General features: G+C 39.9%; 3 protein-coding genes across 6 annotated transcripts; 1 reads left to right on the forward strand and 2 right to left on the reverse strand.

Annotated features, from left to right (window-relative positions):
- Positions 1-204: 204 nt before the first annotated feature.
- pycr3 (pyrroline-5-carboxylate reductase 3) lies at positions 205-8,214 on the reverse strand. Of its 3 annotated transcripts, none has more exons than XM_022753121.1 (7): positions 8,100-8,214; positions 3,785-3,878; positions 3,633-3,697; positions 2,908-3,087; positions 2,595-2,807; positions 1,627-1,719; positions 205-1,205 (listed from the first exon to the last, which is right to left on the reverse strand). In XM_022753121.1, exons 2-7 carry the CDS (start codon positions 3,870-3,872, stop codon positions 1,002-1,004), a joined length of 843 nt encoding a protein of 280 aa, XP_022608842.1. In that variant the 5' UTR covers positions 3,873-3,878; positions 8,100-8,214; the 3' UTR covers positions 205-1,001. The 3 variants fall into 3 exon arrangements, with proteins under 3 accessions (XP_022608842.1, XP_022608841.1, XP_022608843.1); XM_022753120.1 differs by lacking the exon at positions 8,100-8,214 and adding an exon at positions 7,231-8,087; XM_022753122.1 differs by lacking the exon at positions 8,100-8,214 and adding an exon at positions 5,833-6,382.
- A 1,656-nt stretch (positions 8,215-9,870) lies between these two features.
- LOC111227490 (protein brambleberry-like) lies at positions 9,871-14,312 on the forward strand. Its single transcript, XM_022753011.1, has 12 exons — positions 9,871-10,134; positions 10,435-10,563; positions 10,650-10,835; positions 10,933-11,155; positions 11,250-11,366; positions 11,450-11,629; positions 12,416-12,622; positions 12,710-12,866; positions 13,330-13,391; positions 13,496-13,623; positions 13,712-13,833; positions 13,973-14,312. Exons 1-12 carry the CDS (start codon positions 9,871-9,873, stop codon positions 14,100-14,102), a joined length of 1,905 nt encoding a protein of 634 aa, XP_022608732.1. The 3' UTR covers positions 14,103-14,312.
- Positions 14,313-14,408: 96 nt separating this feature from the next.
- LOC111227571 (GDP-L-fucose synthase-like) lies at positions 14,409-18,975 on the reverse strand. 2 transcript variants are annotated; one of them, XM_022753118.1, is made up of 10 exons: positions 18,960-18,975; positions 17,368-17,525; positions 17,140-17,254; positions 16,885-17,013; positions 16,724-16,797; positions 16,471-16,604; positions 16,061-16,192; positions 15,890-15,969; positions 15,207-15,306; positions 14,409-15,072 (listed from the first exon to the last, which is right to left on the reverse strand). In XM_022753118.1, the coding sequence occupies exons 2-10, from the start codon at positions 17,523-17,525 to the stop codon at positions 15,017-15,019; spliced, it is 978 nt and encodes a 325-aa protein (XP_022608839.1). In that variant the 5' UTR covers positions 18,960-18,975; the 3' UTR covers positions 14,409-15,016. The 2 variants fall into 2 exon arrangements, with proteins under 2 accessions (XP_022608839.1, XP_022608840.1); XM_022753119.1 differs by lacking the exon at positions 18,960-18,975 and adding an exon at positions 18,691-18,746.
- Positions 18,976-20,241: the final 1,266 nt, after the last annotated feature.

Consider the following 20,241-nt stretch of genomic DNA (forward strand, 5'->3'; position numbering starts at 1 on the left):
TTTGAATCTAAGATATGCTCACACAGCTCCTCAGCTTCCTGCTCTCACTTTTTTTTCTATTTGATCTGTGAATTGTATTATTATATTATATTATTATTATATTCTATTATTGTATCTGTGTAAAAATTTGAGCTTCCAAAGACCAGTTTATTTCAGGATCTCAACCTAAATAAGCAAATAAAAATAAGGCAATGCACAAAGTGATCCAGTTCACAGTACACTTTATGAAAGTCGATTCTACACACTTGGAATTGTAGATCATAAATATTTTTCTACACATTGTGCCACAAAAACCCAGCAACTATGGAAGCGACACTTGGGACAAAAACTATCACTGGAATGCAGCTGCACAACCACGATCACTCTTAAATGAATTCCAGATTTAAAGTTTTATGCTTCATTTGGCCAAATGTTAAATACTATATTTTAATATGATCAAATACATCCACACATTTAACTTCCATTCTCAAATTTGAAGTGTATACAAGTCATTTTGTTGGACTGATTGATGCTACTTAAGTCCCTCTCCACGTTACATAAGGTTCCTTCTGTGTTTGAACACTTAGCCTAACATGGCCTTCAATAAAACTTGATTAAAATGATTTCATTGTGAATATAATATCACAACTGTGGACATAATCAAATTTGGGTACCAACTTTCTTGCATTACTGCCACAATCCAAAAAATGAATTATTGCTGTGCATGTAAAAGTAGCCATTCTCTCAGATCACAGGGTCATGAGTAAATCATTTACTTGTCAATGTCATTGTTAAGATTAAGCCAATATTACTTTTTGCTCACAACAAATCCTTCCAGTCAGAGGCAAAAAAAGAAGAGAAGTATGAAATGCACTTGTTTAGTGGGAAATGAGGGAGAAGCAGAAATAAAAAGTCCTGTTTTGTCTCAGTGTTCCACGATGAGGTTGAGCCAAAAAAGGTCCATTTGTTGTTAGGCTTCACTTAAGTCTGATGAGCAGCTATTAAAAGGCAACCAGCAGCCGTCACTTTCTGCTTCCCGCTGCTGACTTTCGGCCGAGCTCCCTGGCTCGCTCCGTGGCTGATTCCACAGCGCTCATTGTTGTTGCCCTCATACCGCCTTGTTCCAGGGTGTGAAGCCCGTAAATGGTTGTTCCACCTGGGGTGCAGACGTCAGAGCGAAGCTGAGCTGGATGCTTCCCAGAGTCACGTAACAATCTCCCAGCACCCTGCAACACATGGCACCAAAATTAAATTAACATGGGTGATGATGGCATCAGTGATGAGTTACCACAACACATGTTATTGCATTGTGTTCAAAATAAATGTATTTTCAGTCTCTGGATTACAGGTAAAGCACCTTTGTTAAATCAATGGATGCAATTGTAACAATTACTATTCTGTTAGCAGTGGGGCCTGTATTTGGACTGATTTCCAGGCAGTGTTTCCCCTTCCGTTACCATTCACTTTTATTCATTCTCTTTTTTATCTGCGTCAGGCCAGAAAAACTAATATTGAAATATCAATTTTAAAAAACTTAATGTTCTTAGTGTGGAAGCACAATGTATGGACCCATCCTCATTAAGAAAAGTAAAACTGATGATGTTGCAAGAGTGAAACAAAAACACACACAAACACTGTAAAACCGACCAGAACAGTCTGAGATGCGATGCTTTGGGCCAGAGCACTGGGCATGCCCATCTTCACAGCTCCTTCTGCCAGCGCCTCAGCAAACAGATACACCTGCAGAGAAGGGTCACATGCATCAGAATATACACGTTGAAGCAAGTCCAACTTCTCTGTTGTTTCATAAAAAAATAATTCCAGACAGCCAATGCTTTTCTTTGATTTGCTTTTTAATTTTAATTTTTTAGAGGCTTGAGCTTCTGTTGCATGTCATTTCAAATCTCTTGCTCCTGTCATTTCCGGTCATCTCTCGACTGGCAGTTTTCAAACAAAGGGCACAAAATGCTCCAACATATAACAATCCATGTGACATATCTAAAAAAAAAAAAAGGGTTAATATTTGTTTGTTTTTTTTTTATTTGTTGGTGTTGCCTGTTCCACTGTGGTACAATAACCAGTACAATAAACTCTTGGTTAGTTTTAAGCACAAGTAAATATATGTCTGTAACTTTGTCTTTGACCTTGTATACTCATTTATAAAGTTTATATTTGTATTCTGTACAAGTCTCAGCAAAATGTTAAAAATGAGGACCACAGTTCCTAGAGTTTTATTGAACCATATACTGTATTTCATACATACACTTACATAAACATGGTTCACTGCGATTATGTAACACACGGAACATTCAAGTCCCTGCAAGTTGATTTCCATACAACAGTGAAAGGAGTTCAAAACAGACGTCACTTGCAAAAATCTAACACACTGCAGTTTGCTTTAAGACATGGATAGCAGGAATGTAAATGATCTGTGATTTAAAGTAATGTATGGGCTACAGTGTGTATTCATTGTGTATTAAATAATTAAATTACCGATATCTGTCATTTTACTTGAGAATTAAATAACAGGCTTGAATGATAATTAACTCTACTGAAGTCAGTTTGTATTCAAGTCCTGTTATAATAAGACTTCCTGTAAGCAAAAGGTCACTCACAAAAGCGACTCCACTCCCGCTCAATCCAGTATGGATGTCAATCCAGGTCTCAGGTCCCTCCTCCACCAAACCACAACGATGCAACAAGGAGCGAAGCAGAGCTCCGTCGTCCGGTTTCGCATGGGTTCCCCGTGCAAACAGTAGAGCCCCTTCCTGAACCATACACGGCAGATTTGGCATCAGCCGGATGACGACTGAATTCTCAGGAAGGAGCTTAGAATCCAAAAGACAGAGAAAAGGTTAAGAGGACTTCACATTATCACCGAACTGGCTTCTGTTGTAAACACCATTATATTTTAGCTTTGGCACCCACCTCCTCCAACGTTGCCAGTGTCACTCCTGCTGCAACAGACACAACTGTGTGTCTGTCAGTGACGTGCTGAGAGATCTCATTGAGAACGAGTGGAATCAAGTGAGGTTTGACTGCCACAAAGACCACATCTGAACCACACACCACCTCGATGTTGGAGTGAGTGACGGCAATCCCCAGCTCCTGGAAGCAAGTGGAGGAGATGTTACTGACCCACATGCAGAAACGGTCTCACACAATGAACCCGCACGCACGTACACGCACACACAGGTAAGACAAACAGTTCACCTTGCATTATGTGTCAAGAAATAAAGGAAGCAGAGCATCAAACTATTGGACAACTATGGAGCCCGGCAGGTGTTGTGGGTCATTTTGAACATACTTTGTGCAGAAGAATTAGTTATGTGTGTGCACAAATTTGTTCATTCTTTCGTGTCTTAATTAGTAATAGTTTAAATCTTGAAATAGGAGTTATGGGTGTACGTGTATGACACTGAAGCAGCGAAGCTTGTTTCACTCTTGAGGTGCACTGTTTCAACATATTAGTATATGATATGCACACATTCAGATAACTGAAAAAAAACGTTACACCTACAGGACTCCATAGCAACAGAGAAAGGTCAGCTTTACATTACAGCTGATGACACACACAGTAACCATGACCGTAACCACAACTGTTCACCCCTCCTGCAAACTAATCAGAAAAGTATAAGAGGAGGAAAAAGTACCTGAAAGCGTCCCAGGTTTCTGGAGGATGGCGCGCTCACACTGACGTTTACAGGAAGAACATTTCCTATAGAGGAAACATACAGTTAGATCATTAACTCCTTCACTTTAACTCTCTCTGCCTGCAATACTTTCTTTTTTTTTTTTGACTCACCGGACAAGATGCCCTTTGCAATGCCGAAGGCCATGTTCCCTGCACCAATGAAACCAATTTTCAGCTGTGTGTCCATCTCAGGGTCCATTTTGATCTGAAAAAATAAAAAATAAAAGCAGAAGAGAGATTAGAGCAAGAGTTTCAGAATGATCTAAAAACTAAGGGTGTGGACCTACAACACAATATGTTTCCCACAGTAACAACACAATCTCACAGTCTCACACATGTATACATATATAAGAGTCTGTTATATACACGAATATCGCAGGACAGTTAGAGATGCAACGATTAGTCAATTAATCAATTACTCAGTTGAGCAAAATTTTTAGTTATTTTTCCAGCAAAGATGTCAAAACTTCCTCTGGTTCCAGCTTCTCAAATGTGAGGATTTGATGCTTTTCTTTATCAGACATAATAATGAACCGGGCATCTTTTGGTTTTGGACCGCTGGTTGACTATAACAAGATATTTGATCGAATACATCACTTTTGCACGACAATAAATATATCCAGCATTTTTCACTATTTTCTGACATTTTATAGACAAAATAAAGAGTCGATGAAATAATCAGCAGATAATCGAACAATAATCATTAGCTGCAGCCCTACAGACGATCAATCATCTCCGACCAAGCCGTCTTTAACCAAAGCAAGAAAGCATCTTGGTAAAATCAATCCATGTTTACAGCACCACAGTAGATGTCACAAAACTTTAATAAATAAAGTATTGTGACAAAAAAATTACATAGTTTGGGAACTCCACATGACAAGAGACCACTGGGGTCAATGCATCAACACCATATGGCAACAGAGATGCATTGTGGTTGTCAACTTTGTTTACATGCACACACGAAACCTGATCACTGTGAGAAATCAGGTTAAGGCAAGAAATCAGATAACATGTTAAATCCCAGTTGACAGTTGGTCAGTAATCAGATTTTTTCCCCTCCCCCCCGATAACTGCTGCCACAGTTGCGTTTCAGTGTCCTTGGTTTTTTTTCTGTCATGCAACTGCATCTTTAACCCAGTTAAGACTTTACAGGGCCAAGAAACCAGCACAGTGACCAGTCAGTCTGACTGTAAATCAGATTTCTCCCTCGCTCTCATAACCTGATGATGTTTCTGGAAGCAGGACACTAGCAAAAGCTGGGAGTAATCAGACTTATGAAATGCATCTGTTGTGTAAAGTCGGCTCACAGATTTTGATAGTCAATGAATCATTTGTCGTGCTAAAATCCCAAAATGTGCTTTCCCAGCTTCTTAAATAAGAAAATTTACTGCTTTTCTCCATTTGGCATGATTGCAAATTGAACATATTTGTAGGCCCTGTTCAGATCTGGCATCTCAGGTAATCTGATCACAAGTGGACAGCTCATAGTACAGGTGTAAACACACCCACGATGCATTGAGAACACATTTGAGATATGATTTCGCAAACCCCATTTGGAGGTGGCCACATTCAACAGTGTGAACACAAATGCATCCTGAGCCACACTGAGGGCTCTCACTCTCTCTCTCTCCTCACTGACGACAGACCTGTCTGTCAGGGACTGGCTAGAAACAACAACCCATAATACAGAGCGAGGAAGTGCGATCCGCTAACAAGTGGTCACTTGAAACACATTTCAATGCCAGGTGTGGATTGAGGTGCTCAGAGCTGTCCACTTGTGATCAAACCACCCGAGACAGGTCTGAACAGTGCCTCACACCACATTCAGAGGTGGTCAAATGGGCCACATTGAAGGACTGCCCTCTGAACTGACATCCTCTGCCACACTTTCATAATCAACAGACAATATTTTACTATTTCAAATAGCCAAAACCTTATTTCATTGTAGAGCTCAGCCCCTCCTTGCCTCTCCCTCTCTCACACACACACACAAATACAACAGACCCGTCTGTCACCGACTGGCTAAACACAACCCATACGTGTATATTTGCATACAGAGCGGGAAAGTGAGATCTGATCACAAGTGGTCACTCGAGACGCATGTGGAGACGCATTTTAATGTCAGGTGTGGACCGACATACTTAGAGGTGTGGACTCACATGTTAATGCCGGGTCTGGTCTGAACAGGGCCTTTGAGTTTTCAGCTGTTGGTTGTCAGAGCAACTTGAAGATGTCACTTTGGGGACCCTGCGATGGGCCTTTTCTCTTTTATACACACTAATTGGCCGTGAAACAATAGCAGAAAAATACTATAATAATAAGCTGCACACCTAAAGATATGGCAATAAAACGTATTTAGATATTAGTACCAGTGTATTATGTGGTCATATGCTACTGTAGCAATTAATTGCGACACCCCTTCTTGAGAACAATTACAGTCGGCTGCCATTTTATTAGGTCCACCTAGTTAAAACTAATGCAATTAATACAACAGTCTACCTTTATATGAAGCTTGTATAATGTTCAGTCCTTAATTCTGCTGTTTCAGAGAGGTGCTGATTCAACTTCATGGTTATTTTGGAGGCTGCAGCTTGTGATGCTGCTGAATTGTCTTGTGTAAAATAATAGACATAAAATCTCAAGAGACGAATGGTTGATTTCTCAATTAGTCTATCAAGAGAAAACTAACAGGCATCTACTTAAATGTAATTTTTTGTAAAAATGCCAGACATCCACTGATTTCGGCTTCTCAAATCTGATTATGAGCTGGTTTTTCAAACACTTTGTTTCTTAATCAACTATTTTGATAATAGATTAATAATTCCAGGCATTTTTCATGCAAAAGGTACAAATATTCTCAAGTTTGAGGCGTGAATGAACAAATTTCTGAAATGCATACACAATAAACAGAGCTCAAAATCAGTCGACTTGCAAGTTCCAGCTTCTCAAATGTGAGGATTTGGCGCTTTACTTTATCATATGACAGTAAATTGAATATAATTGGCTTTTGGACTGTTGGTTGAACAAAACATTTTTTTGTTGTTGTTGTTCCTTTAAAAAACAAGACAAAAAACATTTTATAGACTACAGGGCCAAACGATTAATTTGGAAAATAATAGGCAGATTAATCAATAATAAAAAATAAAAGTTTCTTGCAGACCTTCTATAATCGTCATATATTTGGCTTTTGAACTGTCAGATAAAACTGACATCTGAATATGTCGGCCTGGACTGTATGAAATGATGGGCATTTTTGATTCATTTAGAATAAAAACAAGTGACAGCGATAGCCCATTCAACAGTACCACAACCTGCAGCCTCCAAGATGGTCATACAGCTCAATCAACTCCTCTACACCAAAAACACATTGCAGGTCTGTTGTATAGGATTGCATTAGCTTTAAGTGACTAATAAACTGGCAACTGAGAGTATATTCACAATACGACACACAGCTGGCGAACGAATGCGTGCATGCATCTAGACAACACACGAAAGAAAATGAAATCACAACTATGGTCTAATGACAGACGACATCGCATCCACTTTATCACCCCTACAATTAAATCCAGGTTCTGAGTGGTATTGTCCGGGCAGGGCTGCGGCCAGTGCAGTATCGATGCCTCTCCATCCGAGTCTTCAGTCACTTCATCATTCCTGTCAGAGTTCATCACCCCAGCTCCGACCAAAGGGTGTCTGGACTCCATGATAGCGATCATTGTCTTTTCATACCGCCACCAGCCCTGTATTTTAGTCGGGGCCGGGGAGTGCGGCTCCCTCTTGCACTTGTAGTACGCACTTTTGAGAAGTTTCCAGCGAAACTTCAACTGGTCCACGGATCTGTGATAGCCGGCCGCTGTCATTCTCCTGTGCGCCACCTTAAATAGTTTGTTATTCCTCACTTTCCTCCCGTCTAAACATTTCTTCATGTCCAGCTCCTTGAGAATTTCGAGAAATAACTCCGTCTCCTTCACGTCCCAGTTCTGCTTCTTTATACCAGAGTCGTCCATTGTTGTGGCAACGCTAACGCCGCCTGGTTAGCTCGACGGCGACAACCCGTTTAGCCCAACGGTAGAATCCTCACACGGCTAGGCGGCTAATTAGCATGTCTGATGTGGCAGGGCCAGAGCCGTGCAACTGCTAGCTAAAATCTTAGCCGTAATAACCTACGGGGTCGTGAAAACCGTGCCGATAAAATGTTAAAATCCTCTCGTTATAAACCACGATAGCCGAAAACTAGCCCCCCGCTAATGGTATCTAGCTAGGGATAGCGAGAAAATAATCCAGGACAGATTAGATTAGAAATACAATGCACGTGTTTCTTGTTGACTGGACAACCATAAAGTAACACGGAGTGACACAAACACGATGCCAGGCGATGCCGTGAATGACACCGGCTAACGTTGGCGGTGGTAGGATATTTATTCACCTGATGTTTTTCAGATTTGCAGATGTCCGGCGCTTTGTAAAGCTCAAAGTGCAGTTTTAATAAAAAACCGTGGGATTCACCCGTACCATCCAAAAACCAACCGGCTGAGTGTAAAGTGAACTATCGATGGGTTTGTTTTTGTTTTTTTACTGCTCCACCGCTGCATCAGGTGGGCGGCGCCTTCAGCATCCTCACCCACGCTGCCCATACAAACACCGCACCTTTCGCTCTCAGCCGTGAAACAAATCGAAGACACCGATTACTCAGCGTGATTCGATTGGCTGCCTCCTCCTCGTTCAGGGCGGAGAAACGGTGGGCGAAAAAAAATTTAGCTGTCATTCCAATCAGCTGTGTGAGGGAGACTCGGGATCAGCTTTTCTACCCCCTTGCAAACGACCATCCTGCAAAATTAAACAACAGGTACATGTTTAAATTGTGTGAATTTAATCCGGCATGCAGAAAAAGGTAAATTAATTCATTTTCAGGTTTTCAACTCTCATATATTTCTGTAAAAAGTGGGCACTGAGTGGTTTGAATGTGTTGAAATGTAAAGTTGGAAATGTTTTTTTCGCGTTTCCCATTTTCCAGAGGCGACGGTTCTGTGTCTTTCGTCTATTTAAATTTAATTTTCAATACTGTGTAAACGATGCCTTTATGCTTTTCAATGGGTACAGTGTAAGGGGCGATTGTGCAGAAGAGCAGACATGCCTGGGCAAGTCTCAGTGTGGTCTTCATTCAAACATGTGAATGAATGAATGAACAGCTATGCCCAGCTCTCTCCAGCTTAACAGACACCAAAAATTCATAGACACCAGATTTAAAATGCTACATATACATTTTAAAGAATCATCCAAACACACACATCAGCTCTGTTGATGTCACCATCTAGTGACATGCCTTCAAGTTTAGTTATTTTAAATTTAGGAGTAGGAGATGTATAGTGTCTAGTAGTTAAACATTTTAACTGTACATTATTGTATATTCATAGATACTAGATTTTTTAATGACAGAATATGATTATATGGATTTTTAAAAAGGCAACTTAACTTTTTGCTAGAAAAACAAACATTGGTTTCTTTCTCCTTAAACATGTCTCCTGCAAGTTAAAGCTGCATTTTGGAGATCCTAATATTGAGATATCAGATGGTGATTGGCAAAAAAACATGTGTAAGAGACATTGTCACACATACACCAGTTCACAGTCATGGAGAAAAGTCTAAAGGTAAGCAATTACATCCTGTAGATCATAGATATGTTTTTGAGAGTGTGGATCATTGGATGTAGATCACTTATAGATATTTTAGGAAAAGTCAGAAAATACAGTCACTGCTTCAGGAAACTGTAAAGCAAGTACTAGAATATAAAGGTCCTCTGAGTTGTATTTTTATTTTTTGTACTTTTTTTTTTTTCCTCCAGAGACTGAGCAGCAGATATTTGGTTAAAGTATTGTTAATAGCTAGTAAAAAAATAATAATAAAGAATTGGAAAACAACTCCCCTACACATTAACAATGGTTAGCAATTGTTAAAAAAAAGTATAATGGAATAACTGACACATATTGAGACTATAAGACGCATACCTTAAGAAAAAGGGTGAAAAAGTCAACTGCAACATCAAAATGGAGTCACAACAGGACTGAATAACTGATAGAAAAATATGAATCTATTAAACCACCAGGTTTCTTTTATTTATTGTTAATTTGTTGCCAATGAAGATTAAATGGAAAACAAACTCAGCTCACCATGTATTCTTATCGTGTTCTCCTACAGATATGGGCCATCTCCTGATCCACCAACACCACCAGTGTCTCCTTCTGATCATCACTCTGGCCTGTCAGTGTCCCTCAGTCACTGGGCTGTTTGAATGGCTGAGGCAGACAGAGGCTCCTCCAGCTGCAGCAGCTCCACCACCAGCAACTGTAGCTCCAGCAATTCTTGCAAAGGATGCAAAGTTTGAAATGGCTACTGTAGATGAAAAGTTTCTGGCTGAGGCGAAGCAGATGGAGCTCAGCCCGCTGGACAGCTGTCATCACAGGGTAAAAATGTACCTTTACACTCAGGCCTTTTCATTATCAATTAATCTGCCAATTATATGTGTGTGTCAAAAGTCAAAGTAAAGAAGAATGTCCATAAATTTCACCAAATGTCTGGCCAATTAATTTCCTGGTGAATTAGTCGACTAATCAATGCAGCTCTAACAGACTGCTGTAAAGCTTTGAGATTAAACTAGAAATGGAAATAGTCAGGACTTTGTTCCACTCATGGGGTCGGAATAGAGTTGGTACACTTCCATTGCTTTGTCCGTCACGTCTGAAAACAGCGCTGTGTTCTGTCAGGTGGTCGCCCGACTGAAGGCGAGCTGTGAAAGCCTCTCAGAGGAGCAGCTTGCAAAGCTCGGAGTGGTTCTGTTTAACTGCCAGGCGGAGATTGAGGGCCGGCAGTCCTACACATGTACAGATGAGATGGTAAGGATTTTTTTTACTTTAATAATATTATATTGTATAAATTATTTTCCCCAGATGATGTGTGTTGATATAGTTTGATGTTTCAGTCTATTAAAGAGTGCACAGCAGACATGGACTCAGACACATGGAATGCTTACCACATAGTGAGCAACCGAGCTCGCTCCGTTTGCTACGCAACTCGCCAGCAGCTCTTTCGGCGCAGAGCGGAGCACACGGTCAACGCCCTCATCTCCACAGCCACCAGCCAGCTAGACGCCATGAAGGAACTGAAGGTAGAGTTGAGTTATCTTTTTTTTGCTTTTTAATCTTCATATGCACAGTTTGTTCTCTGTGATTATTTGGCTTTTGATTGTGGTGTTTTAAAAACAGGAGGGCCAGCTGGAGTTGAGGGAACTGACGGCAGCCTCCTTGGACAAGCTGCTGGAGGGCCACAGTGCGCTGCAGGCCCAGCAGGGTAAACTGTATGAAGGCCAGGGGCAAATGGAGAGTTCGCTGAAGGACAACCTGGAGCGTCTGGGTCAGGAGAAGGCCCTCATTGCCTCTGGGCAGGAGCTGGTAGCCCAGCTCATTCAGGGCATTACAAATAGAATGGGTGAGTGCTATTCGACTAAAAGCACTCCATGTAAACAGCTGATATCTCAGTCATCAAGTCTGAAATATATTTATCTTCCTGTCCTCCGTTTTAGAGAACGTGAGTGAGCATCTGCAGATTCAAGGCTCAGAGGTGCAGGACAACCACAAGGCGATTGTGAAGGACCTCGCAGATGTCAGGCACCAAGCTCATGACATCTACCAAAAAATTGGTAATAAAACCAAAGCATCACAAACTAAAGTCATCACACGATTTCTCAATTTGTAGCTAATGTCAGTGCTGTCTTCCCCTCAGACCACAGTATAGTGGAGTTTCTGCAGTACCAGGACCAGACCTCCCAGTACTACACTGACCTGATGAACAAACTGGAGCGCATGAACAGCACGCTGGGAGTCATGCTGCACTACATCGACAACATGCAGAGCCGGATGGAGGAGAGGCTTCACATGATCCAGGGATACCTCAGCTGGGCAGGTGAGACGCACAATGAAAATAATAAAGTTTGTTCACCTATTTATAGTTTAGACCTTTTTATTCTTTTTCTTTTTTTTCTGCTGCAAAAAAATTTGGAAAACATTTTTGGTCATTTAACATTTATATAAATAAAATCAGCAACATTTACAAAAAACAAAACAATGTCTGTCATCTTAATTCTTTTTTGCAAATCAAATTTGGACAATATAACATATCAGTGAATTTTAGGATGGTTGATTTACATTTTATGAAACTTAAGGAGGAAATGTAATTCAATAAATAACTTTTTAAAAGCTGTGAATATCTTGTATTGATTTTAAAATAATGAATATTACCATGGTGTTTGTTTCACTAAAAACACATTTAGGAAAAAGGTAAAAAAAAAAAAAAAAAAGTGAATGAATTTAATTTTAAACTAGTATCCTGATTATCGAGATTGCAATATGGCCGAGTACAATATCCAAATTTTATCCACTTGTAATTGTTTGGTATAAGACTCAAAAAATTACGTCATTATCATGTTCATATTTTTTTTTCACTGAAAATGAAAAACTTTCCATTCCAACTGAAATCCTCACATCACAACCTGTGTATCTGCCAAAGTAGTCACAATATGACTTTTGCATATCATAAAAATTTAGTTTCATTGCTCATAAACACAGGTGAAAATATTATGGTAATTGACTCAACAGTCAGTATCCTTCACCTCATCAGTGAGACATCCTGAAAAGATTGTCTATTCCTCATCATGGGTCAGTGACTGTCCGTTACTTCTTGTGCTTACAGGTTTGAGTCTGTCGGCCATGTGGACGTGTATTGCACATACTGGCTACTTCGTGCTGTGTGCAGTGCTGCTGACGTTCCTGCGTTGTCCAGGTTTCTCTCGAGCGATGCTGCTGCTCACCGTGCCTCTCAATGCAGTGGCCGAGGTCAACCAGCTGCCAGTGCTGGATCTCTGCAGCCTCAGCCTGCTGCTGCTCACTCTGTCTCTGGGTACGGACATAAAGCTGCTCACAAGGCAAATAGGATGCCACCGTTATTCTCATGCATCGGTCACAGTGTTTTCTTTCATATGTGCAGGTCACTGGTTTGTGAATCAGTTGTGGGCGTGTTTCAAGATCAGAGGAAAGCCAGCCGTCCCACTCCCGCTGCCTCCGGCTCCATGTGACATCGTGGAGCCGCAGAAGCAGCATGTTTCATCCTGCCACTCATATCCACCATCCTCTACACCACAGAAGTAAGTCTGCAGAAAAAGCTGCAACTGATGACTATTTTCATTAAACCTGACATGAAACCTTCTTTCACTGGTTGTTATGTCTTTAAAATTTCTGAAAATTGTTAAAAAATGCCTGGTGTAATTTCAGTCCAGAACCCCAGGTGGCGTCTTCAAAATGTCTTATCTTGTGCAACCAACAGTCCATTATTGAATATGCAAGTACCAGCAAATGCTTGTTTTTTGTTTGTTTTTTTTACTTAAAATTTATCCAATTAATTTTGTTGATCGACTAAACAAGTGATGCCTCAACAGGACTGAAATTTTAGCAGCTGAAAGTTTGGTATAGTTGTCTATAGCAAATGAACTAAAGATTGATTATAGTGAAGCTGTGGATCAAGTAATTATTATTCTTTTAAATGATTGAGAAAATATGTTCATGCTTTGTAGTTGGGCTATTTGATGCAGTCTGTTCTTTTATCCTCAGAGATGAAAAAGATGGCTTCATGGAGCAGGATGACCTGCTGAATCAGGAAAGCTTCATATCAGGTGTGACTTATATACATAATATATTGTACCTTAGCGGTGAAATGTTGTAGAAATAACTCCATTGGTGTTTTACTGATTGTTCTCATTCATGTCTCTGTATTCAGGCGACCTCGGCATATCAGCAGTGTCTCCCCTTCACAGGAAGCCGATACCAGAGTCCAGGTTCATGCCAGTAATTGGCACACCCAGTCACTCCACCCCAAGGCTCATACCACAGCCAATTCTGTCATTGGTGAGCAAATCAGTGAATGTCACAGGAAACTCTTAAAATGAATCATTCATACACGTGATTGCAAATCTTGTGGTTTTTAATTTTTTAGGCTCTGACTGATGATATACCGCCCAGAAACCTGGGAGGAGTTTTTGATGCAGTGAACGACTCCCGTGATTTAATGAATGACTCAAGAAGTGCGAGTCCTACCCCATCACTAGTTAGTAACAGGTCAGTGTTTTTACACTTCAGTCTTCAGATAAACTTAAGATATTAAGTCAAGTTTTTCATTACTTTTTTTTCTGAATTGGTTCTTCACAATAAACTGATCATGAATTTCTTCTTTTTCTGTTCATTTTTCCTGCGGCAGCTCCCTGTCAGGACGTCAGCTGTGTAACGGAATCACAAAAACAAGGAAGGCCTGTAAGAAGAGAGCCGTGCCGGGACAGGAGTACTGCAGAGTCCACGAAGGGGGGCACACCTCCTACATTCATTCCTGAAAATGCTCAGCTTCCCTTCTCAGCTCGTTTAACTGTTTTCTTTGTTTTAGAGACTTTTATGCAAAAGTGAACTGTTACTGTGTCTTTGTTGTTAAGCTCTGTCTGCTTTGCTAAACAGGCGCTGTGCTTGCAGATTTTTTAAATTGTACTTTTATATTCTTATTTCCATGTCTTAAATGTTCATTTTAAGTTAATAAATTATTTCTTTACCTGTGAATCTGTCTGTACAAGTTCCAAAAGCTGAATTCAATTATGAAGTTGTCTTTAGATTTTATCTTCCTGCGAAACATGAAAACCTACAATATCTCAAAAACGGTATAAAATATTTATTTCGTTCAGTGCCAGCATACTGAATAAAAAAACCTAGTCACCAATTAAACAGCACACACCATAACCGCCATCGTGGACATTTAAATAAAGTGAATCAAGGCAGAGTCGTTTAACTTCCAAAATGCAAAACCCCTCAATAATAAAAGTAATTCAGTAATACAATTTGTATTGCTGAAAAAGGTTTACACTAAATTAGACAGTTACTGAAATTAGCACCAGCACCTGGATTCCAAGATTGAAGCAGCCAATTAACAAAATGATTAACACTACCATAGTGTATAAGACTCTGGAAATTCTACATACAGGTAGTAGAATATGATGCCTACAAGTACAGGAAAATGCTTATTATACCTAAAGAGAAAAAAGTCTGCAGCAACATAAAACGGTATGGTGCTGCAGACATGGGTTTAAGGTGCGACACCAAGTCCAGCTCACTGAGTGCAAAGACCGGAGTAACAGAACACCCTGTTTTCTTCTAGCCCACTCTCGCCCACTCTCTCTCTGGCATCACCATGATCTCCCCTATTCATCTTCTCTTCCATCAGTAGACTTTGTGCCGACTTGAAGCAGTGAGTTGTGCGTTTTCACTTGCGTGCGGTGTCATAATTGGCAACAAACCAATCACAGGTTTCCTTTAAAGCTGTAAGTGAGAACAAGATGAATCAGTGAAGACAAATGACAGATGTAATCACAAAACATATATCCTGTCATTTACATTAAAAAAATCCTCATCCAAACAGCTGGACACGCAGGAATTTAATGAGCTAGTCCCACCTTGTTTGAAGGGCGTGAAGGTGAAGTCTGGCAGGTAGTGGCACAGCTTTGCATTGCTGGCCGTCTTTTTGAATTGGCCATCTGCTTTACTGGTATCATACTACAGGTCTGAGGTCAAGGAAACCACCAGAAACTATAATAAGTGCATAGTTTAACAGTGCCAACCATTTTCCATGGAAAAAAAAAAAAAAGTCTTGAGATTTCTTACCTTTGAGGCAGCTATTACTTATAAATCATTTCAGTGGTGTCTAGAAATCAAATTCAGATTTGTAGCTTTGTTGAGATGGTAATCAGTCACAGTGTACAACCCACAGCCTTCGCATTTTATGTCAAAAATTCCATAATTTATGTATTTGTTTGATTATGACAATTTTATGTCACATATTTGATACTTTTATTACCCGTAGATAATTTGTCAAGTCTCAGCAGATGGGTTTTATAGCAGACTGAAATTGGCTGAAAACATTGGCTGCCTGGAAGCCAGTAAATCAATCTTAAAATTCACACAATGTGCTTTGGACAGTTTTTCCTGTCCAGTTTACAGAGTTATTTGAAAAACTTTGCTGAGTAGAAAACCAGACCAGCCTGAAATCTGGAGCATAGACTGATGTAAAAATCCCTGATCCAGGTAAAAGAGCTCAAACACTTCAGTTATCAGTGAACTTGCATGATTAAAAGGATACTACAACTTCTCCATTGAAGCCCAAAGCCTGGACAACTGCTTCTGCTGCTTCTTTGATGGACACTTCGTCTTCCTCTCCAACTGCAACCGACAGACACAACACAGTGATTACACTTGATAAAAATTCAGCTTCAGTATCAATATCGTCACTGTGTTGTGTATGATGACTCACCAGAGAGAATGATTGGATCAACCTCTGGATACTCTCTCAGCACCCACAGGAAGAGACGAGCCAAGTCCAAAGAGTAAATGAACTGCCTTCTGGGAGTGCCAGAGCCCCAGACCACCAAGGGCTTCCCTTCCTCTAACCAACAAAACAACAAGCAGAGGCAGAAAAAAAGTTAATCATTATTCTTTATTGCCAGCTCACAGGGATACACCAGCCCAACACATGGAATCAAATTAGTGTCAACACTGGCCAGATCAACATTAAATACAATGTCTTCAGTCAATGTCATTCATAAATGGTAAAAATGCAATTTAAACATTTAAAATAATAATAATTCAATTTCCCTCGTGAAAATGAATTGGATTTGTTTGGTGCCTTGCTACTTACCCACCACGTATGAGAATGTGACTTACTTTGAGCGATGTAAGCTTTGTGGATGAGGCCTGGCAGCACGTGACCATCCTCAATGCTGAAGTTGTCATGAGGACCAAACACATTGGTGGGAATCACAGCTGTATAACAGCGCCCGTGCTGCTGGAGATACGCCCTGTGAAACATACACAACATAACTCAGCAAACACTTCTAATTCATGTGATTAGACAACTAGCTAGATTTATTTGATTGATTTCACAGGAAAAAAAAAACAACTGACTGAGTTCACATACCTGTTGTGAACATCAATCATTCTCTTTGCGTAGGCATAGCCAAAGTTTGACTCATGAGGTGGACCATTATGGATCTGGTGCAAAGACAGTAAAGTGAAGTTAGTTGCCATTTACAAAACAACACACATGGTGGCAAAAGTGTGAATTTAAGAGGTTCTCACCATGGTCTCGTCGATAGGATAGGTGGTCTTATCTGGAAAGATGCAGGTGGACAGGCATGACACCACCTTCACGGCACCCACTTCATGTGCTGCCTGCAGCACGTTGTCATTGATGTAGATATTGTTCCTCTGGAGGACACAGAAAATAACTGTCAGAATATTGGACAAACATAACACAAATCCACCGTCAGCAAAATGCTGCACGAGCCTTACTGGTTTATTAGCAGTGATAGCAGAAGAGCAACTGCCTCATACCCAAAAATCCAGGTTGTACTTCATATTCTTGAAAAGCCCTCCAACCATAGCAGCCAGATGGATGACATGAGTTGGCCGATGTTTCTCAAATACTGCCCGTGTCTCCTCCATGTTCCTGAGGAGAGGTCATACACTGCATGAAAACAGTCTCTGAATTGTTTTTGAGTTTGTAAGTACCAAAACATGTGTTTACATATTGGTGGTATTTAGAAGAGGTGTAGCTCTCACATGAGGTTGGCATCTTTCGAGGAGAGGAATATCCATTCTTCCCCATCCTTGGCTCCCCTCTCCTCTTTGACCACATGCTGTATGGCCCTGCCCACCAAGCCAGACCCTCCTGTCACCAACACCCTCATTGGAGTGGTGTGATTGCCCTGACCATTCATCTAGAAAAAGCAAAGCACAAAAATGCTTACTGGAACATAAGCATAGTACATAAATAAACAGGATACCATAATGATAATAATAATGATGACTTTATATAGCACTTCCTCTGGTAGGCTCTTCCATAATTATACCATAAATAATACCACAGAGAATATGGTAACTTGTACACATTCATACTGGTTGACGAATGATGGAGAACAAACATCAAGTCCTACAATTAGTTATTAAAACGTGAATTTATTGACATTTATATCACAGCTTTGTAAGTACTTCCAAGCTTTATAAAACAACAATTCCAAGCAACATAATTAATCAAGTATTGTAACATTGACCCATGGATTACTGAACAGGTCTTAAGGGACACAGGTCCAGGGGCTCCTGACCTTTTGGGTATGAAGTGACTGTTAGTATTTCTTATTTGAAAGTCACAGAGCTCAGTTAGAAAACTACAAAGACAGGAAAAACCGTCTGAGAGAGAAACAAAATGACCAGAAAAGAGGCAAAACTACATCTAACCACAGCCGTGTCATTTGTAGTCATTCTGTGTATTTTTCAGTCTGGGAGTCCTATATAGGAGCCTGTTGTCTCATCTATCTGTCCGTGCCTGCCTGGACCCAGATAAGAACTGATAGATGGCTAATAATAATAATAATAATAATAATAATAATAATAATAATTTGTAGATTTAAGTTCTTTGCTAAAATCAAGAGTTGTCCATTATGAGATGATGAGCTTCCCATCAACTTTCATGTTATAATAAAATACTTTTGTAAACAAACCTATATTATTATTATTATTATTATTATTATTATTATTATTATCATCATTTTCATTCTTCTTATTATTATAGGGAAGCTGAATACAGTGCATATACCCCGAGTTAATAACACAACAGTTATGACTCACTGACATCCGTCTACAGGTGGATGTGATGCGGCTTAATGCCACGTCGCACGTCATTTGCCTGAAAGCTCAGGTAAATAACGTTGCATTTATCGGCTCTCTCTCTCTCTCTCTCTCTCTCTCTCTCTCTCNTAAAAGCCATTACAATACATTTTATTACGAAGGAAAAAAGAGCATTTCACAAATAAAGGAAGTTGGCTAGGTAACTATATCAAGTCTGACAAATAACTAACGTCCTGTAGCTAATTGGCTGTAGCTTACCTCTGCTTCTGGGTAAAGTTTAATAACGATATCCACAGGTTACTTGTTACCTACTTGTCTTCATGGTAACTAGTCTACAAAGCACTATGTTGTGATATGCAAAGCTAGCCACACAAGCTAACGCTACTAGCCAAAGTTGGTGTTAGCTAGCAGGTAACCGCCGTCTCTTTCATTCCTTTCAGTGAGTGTTATGTTAACGTAGCTAACTAAGGGCAGTAAAGTGACGTTAACTCTGAGCTAACGAAATATGTAAAGTAGATGTTTCTCACCAGGTAGCTGTAAAGTGCAGAGCCCGTAGGCAGAGACAGGAGACAAGCCGCTGTCAAAGTACATCAAATCTTAAATTCCGCTTCCGGTCATAACCTTCAAATTAAAGGTTCATGGACGAAGATTGGGTTGCTGTCATGAGTGGATAAAAATATGTTTTTAAACCTAAAAATACATTTAATAATTATTTTTGATTGATACAAGTTCAGACTTTTACTTCTACAACTGATTATTTTGTGCTCGAACAATGTGTTTGTCTTTTTTTAATTATCAAATAGAAAGTGATCAGATATGTAGTATTTGTATTACTGTACCCTAGGGACAATTATTTTTTATTCATCACTGGCCCTTAGTGGACAGAAGGAGAGTTAGAGCCAGAGGCTTGACTGAGAGGTAATGGCATGTACAGGACCATCTCAGTTTATGCTGTTTCCTGTTCACTTTTCATTTGTTTTGGCTGGAGTGATGTGTCAGAACTTTTTTTCTGTACTTTTCAGGGTTGGTTTTGGTTGAATATTTTACCTCCATATTTCAAAGTTTTCGCAGCCTATGATTTGCAACATATCAAAAAATGTCTTATAGATTCATCATCAAAACAATAAGATTCTGGATCACTTGTTCATCACCATTAATTTTTCTTGGGTTCTATATTTATACATATTTCTCTATTCTTATATATATTTTCAATATTTTTATTTTTTAAAATACTATTTTAATCTATAAAAAGTCATTCTGTTAGTCAAAACACAAAGCATACTGCAAGTCTACATTTAGCAAATGTGCTCTCCCTTCCCAGAATGTGGGGCTCAACAACCTCCCTGCTGACATCAGACTGTCTGACATCATTGAGGCCTTCAAATCCAAACTTAAAACTCATCTTTACACCTTAACCTTCAGTTAGTTCCTTATTTTTAGCTGTTACCACCCTACCACTGGCAGGACAGCCTCAGTCCTAAGTTGAACCCAGTATATACAGTATAGGTCATGTTGTCCTGCCGACGAGATAAGTAGACTTTCTGAAAACCACTGCATCATTATAACTGTTTATGTTACAACTGTTTGTTTTTGCCTCTCCTTCCTTTCCGCTCCCTCTCCCTCAGTTTTGTGCTCTCTCCAGGTCTTCCTGCCTCTGGAGCTGCAGAGTCTGGATCTGCGACTGCAAACCACCTATTGCCCCCATGATCCTGTTCAACACCTGTTGCTAAATCTATTGTAGTAATTATAATTATCATCTTCATCATTATGCTCTCTCTCCCCCCAACTGTCTGAGGCAGATGGCCACTC

This window comes from Seriola dumerili, unplaced genomic scaffold (assembly GCF_002260705.1).
Source record: "Seriola dumerili isolate Sdu_G_001 unplaced genomic scaffold, Sdu_1.0 BDQW01000189.1, whole genome shotgun sequence".
Classification (NCBI taxonomy): Eukaryota; Metazoa; Chordata; class Actinopteri; order Carangiformes; family Carangidae; genus Seriola; species Seriola dumerili.

Excerpts from the sequence above, each read along its gene's own strand:
- pycr3 (XM_022753120.1), bottom strand. The coding sequence starts at position 7,680 with ATGGACGACTCTGGTATAAAGAAGCAGAACTGGGACGTGAAGGAGACG. Across the intron at positions 2,808-2,907 it reads CACTGGCAACGTTGGAGGAG|CTCCTTCCTGAGAATTCAGT; the intron begins GTGGGTGCCAAA and ends TTGGATTCTAAG. Across the intron at positions 1,206-1,626 it reads TCGCATCTCAGACTGTTCTG|GGTGCTGGGAGATTGTTACG; the intron begins GTCGGTTTTACA and ends CATGTGTTGCAG.
- LOC111227490 (XM_022753011.1), top strand. The coding sequence starts at position 9,871 with ATGGGCCATCTCCTGATCCACCAACACCACCAGTGTCTCCTTCTGATC. Across the intron at positions 10,564-10,649 it reads ACACATGTACAGATGAGATG|TCTATTAAAGAGTGCACAGC; the intron begins GTAAGGATTTTT and ends TTGATGTTTCAG. Across the intron at positions 13,392-13,495 it reads TCAGGAAAGCTTCATATCAG|GCGACCTCGGCATATCAGCA; the intron begins GTGTGACTTATA and ends CTCTGTATTCAG.
- LOC111227571 (XM_022753118.1), bottom strand. The coding sequence starts at position 17,525 with ATGAATGGTCAGGGCAATCACACCACTCCAATGAGGGTGTTGGTGACA. Across the intron at positions 17,014-17,139 it reads AGTACAACCTGGATTTTTGG|AGGAACAATATCTACATCAA; the intron begins GTATGAGGCAGT and ends TGTGTCCTCCAG. Across the intron at positions 15,307-15,889 it reads GCTTCAATGGAGAAGTTGTA|TATGATACCAGTAAAGCAGA; the intron begins GTATCCTTTTAA and ends TCAGACCTGTAG.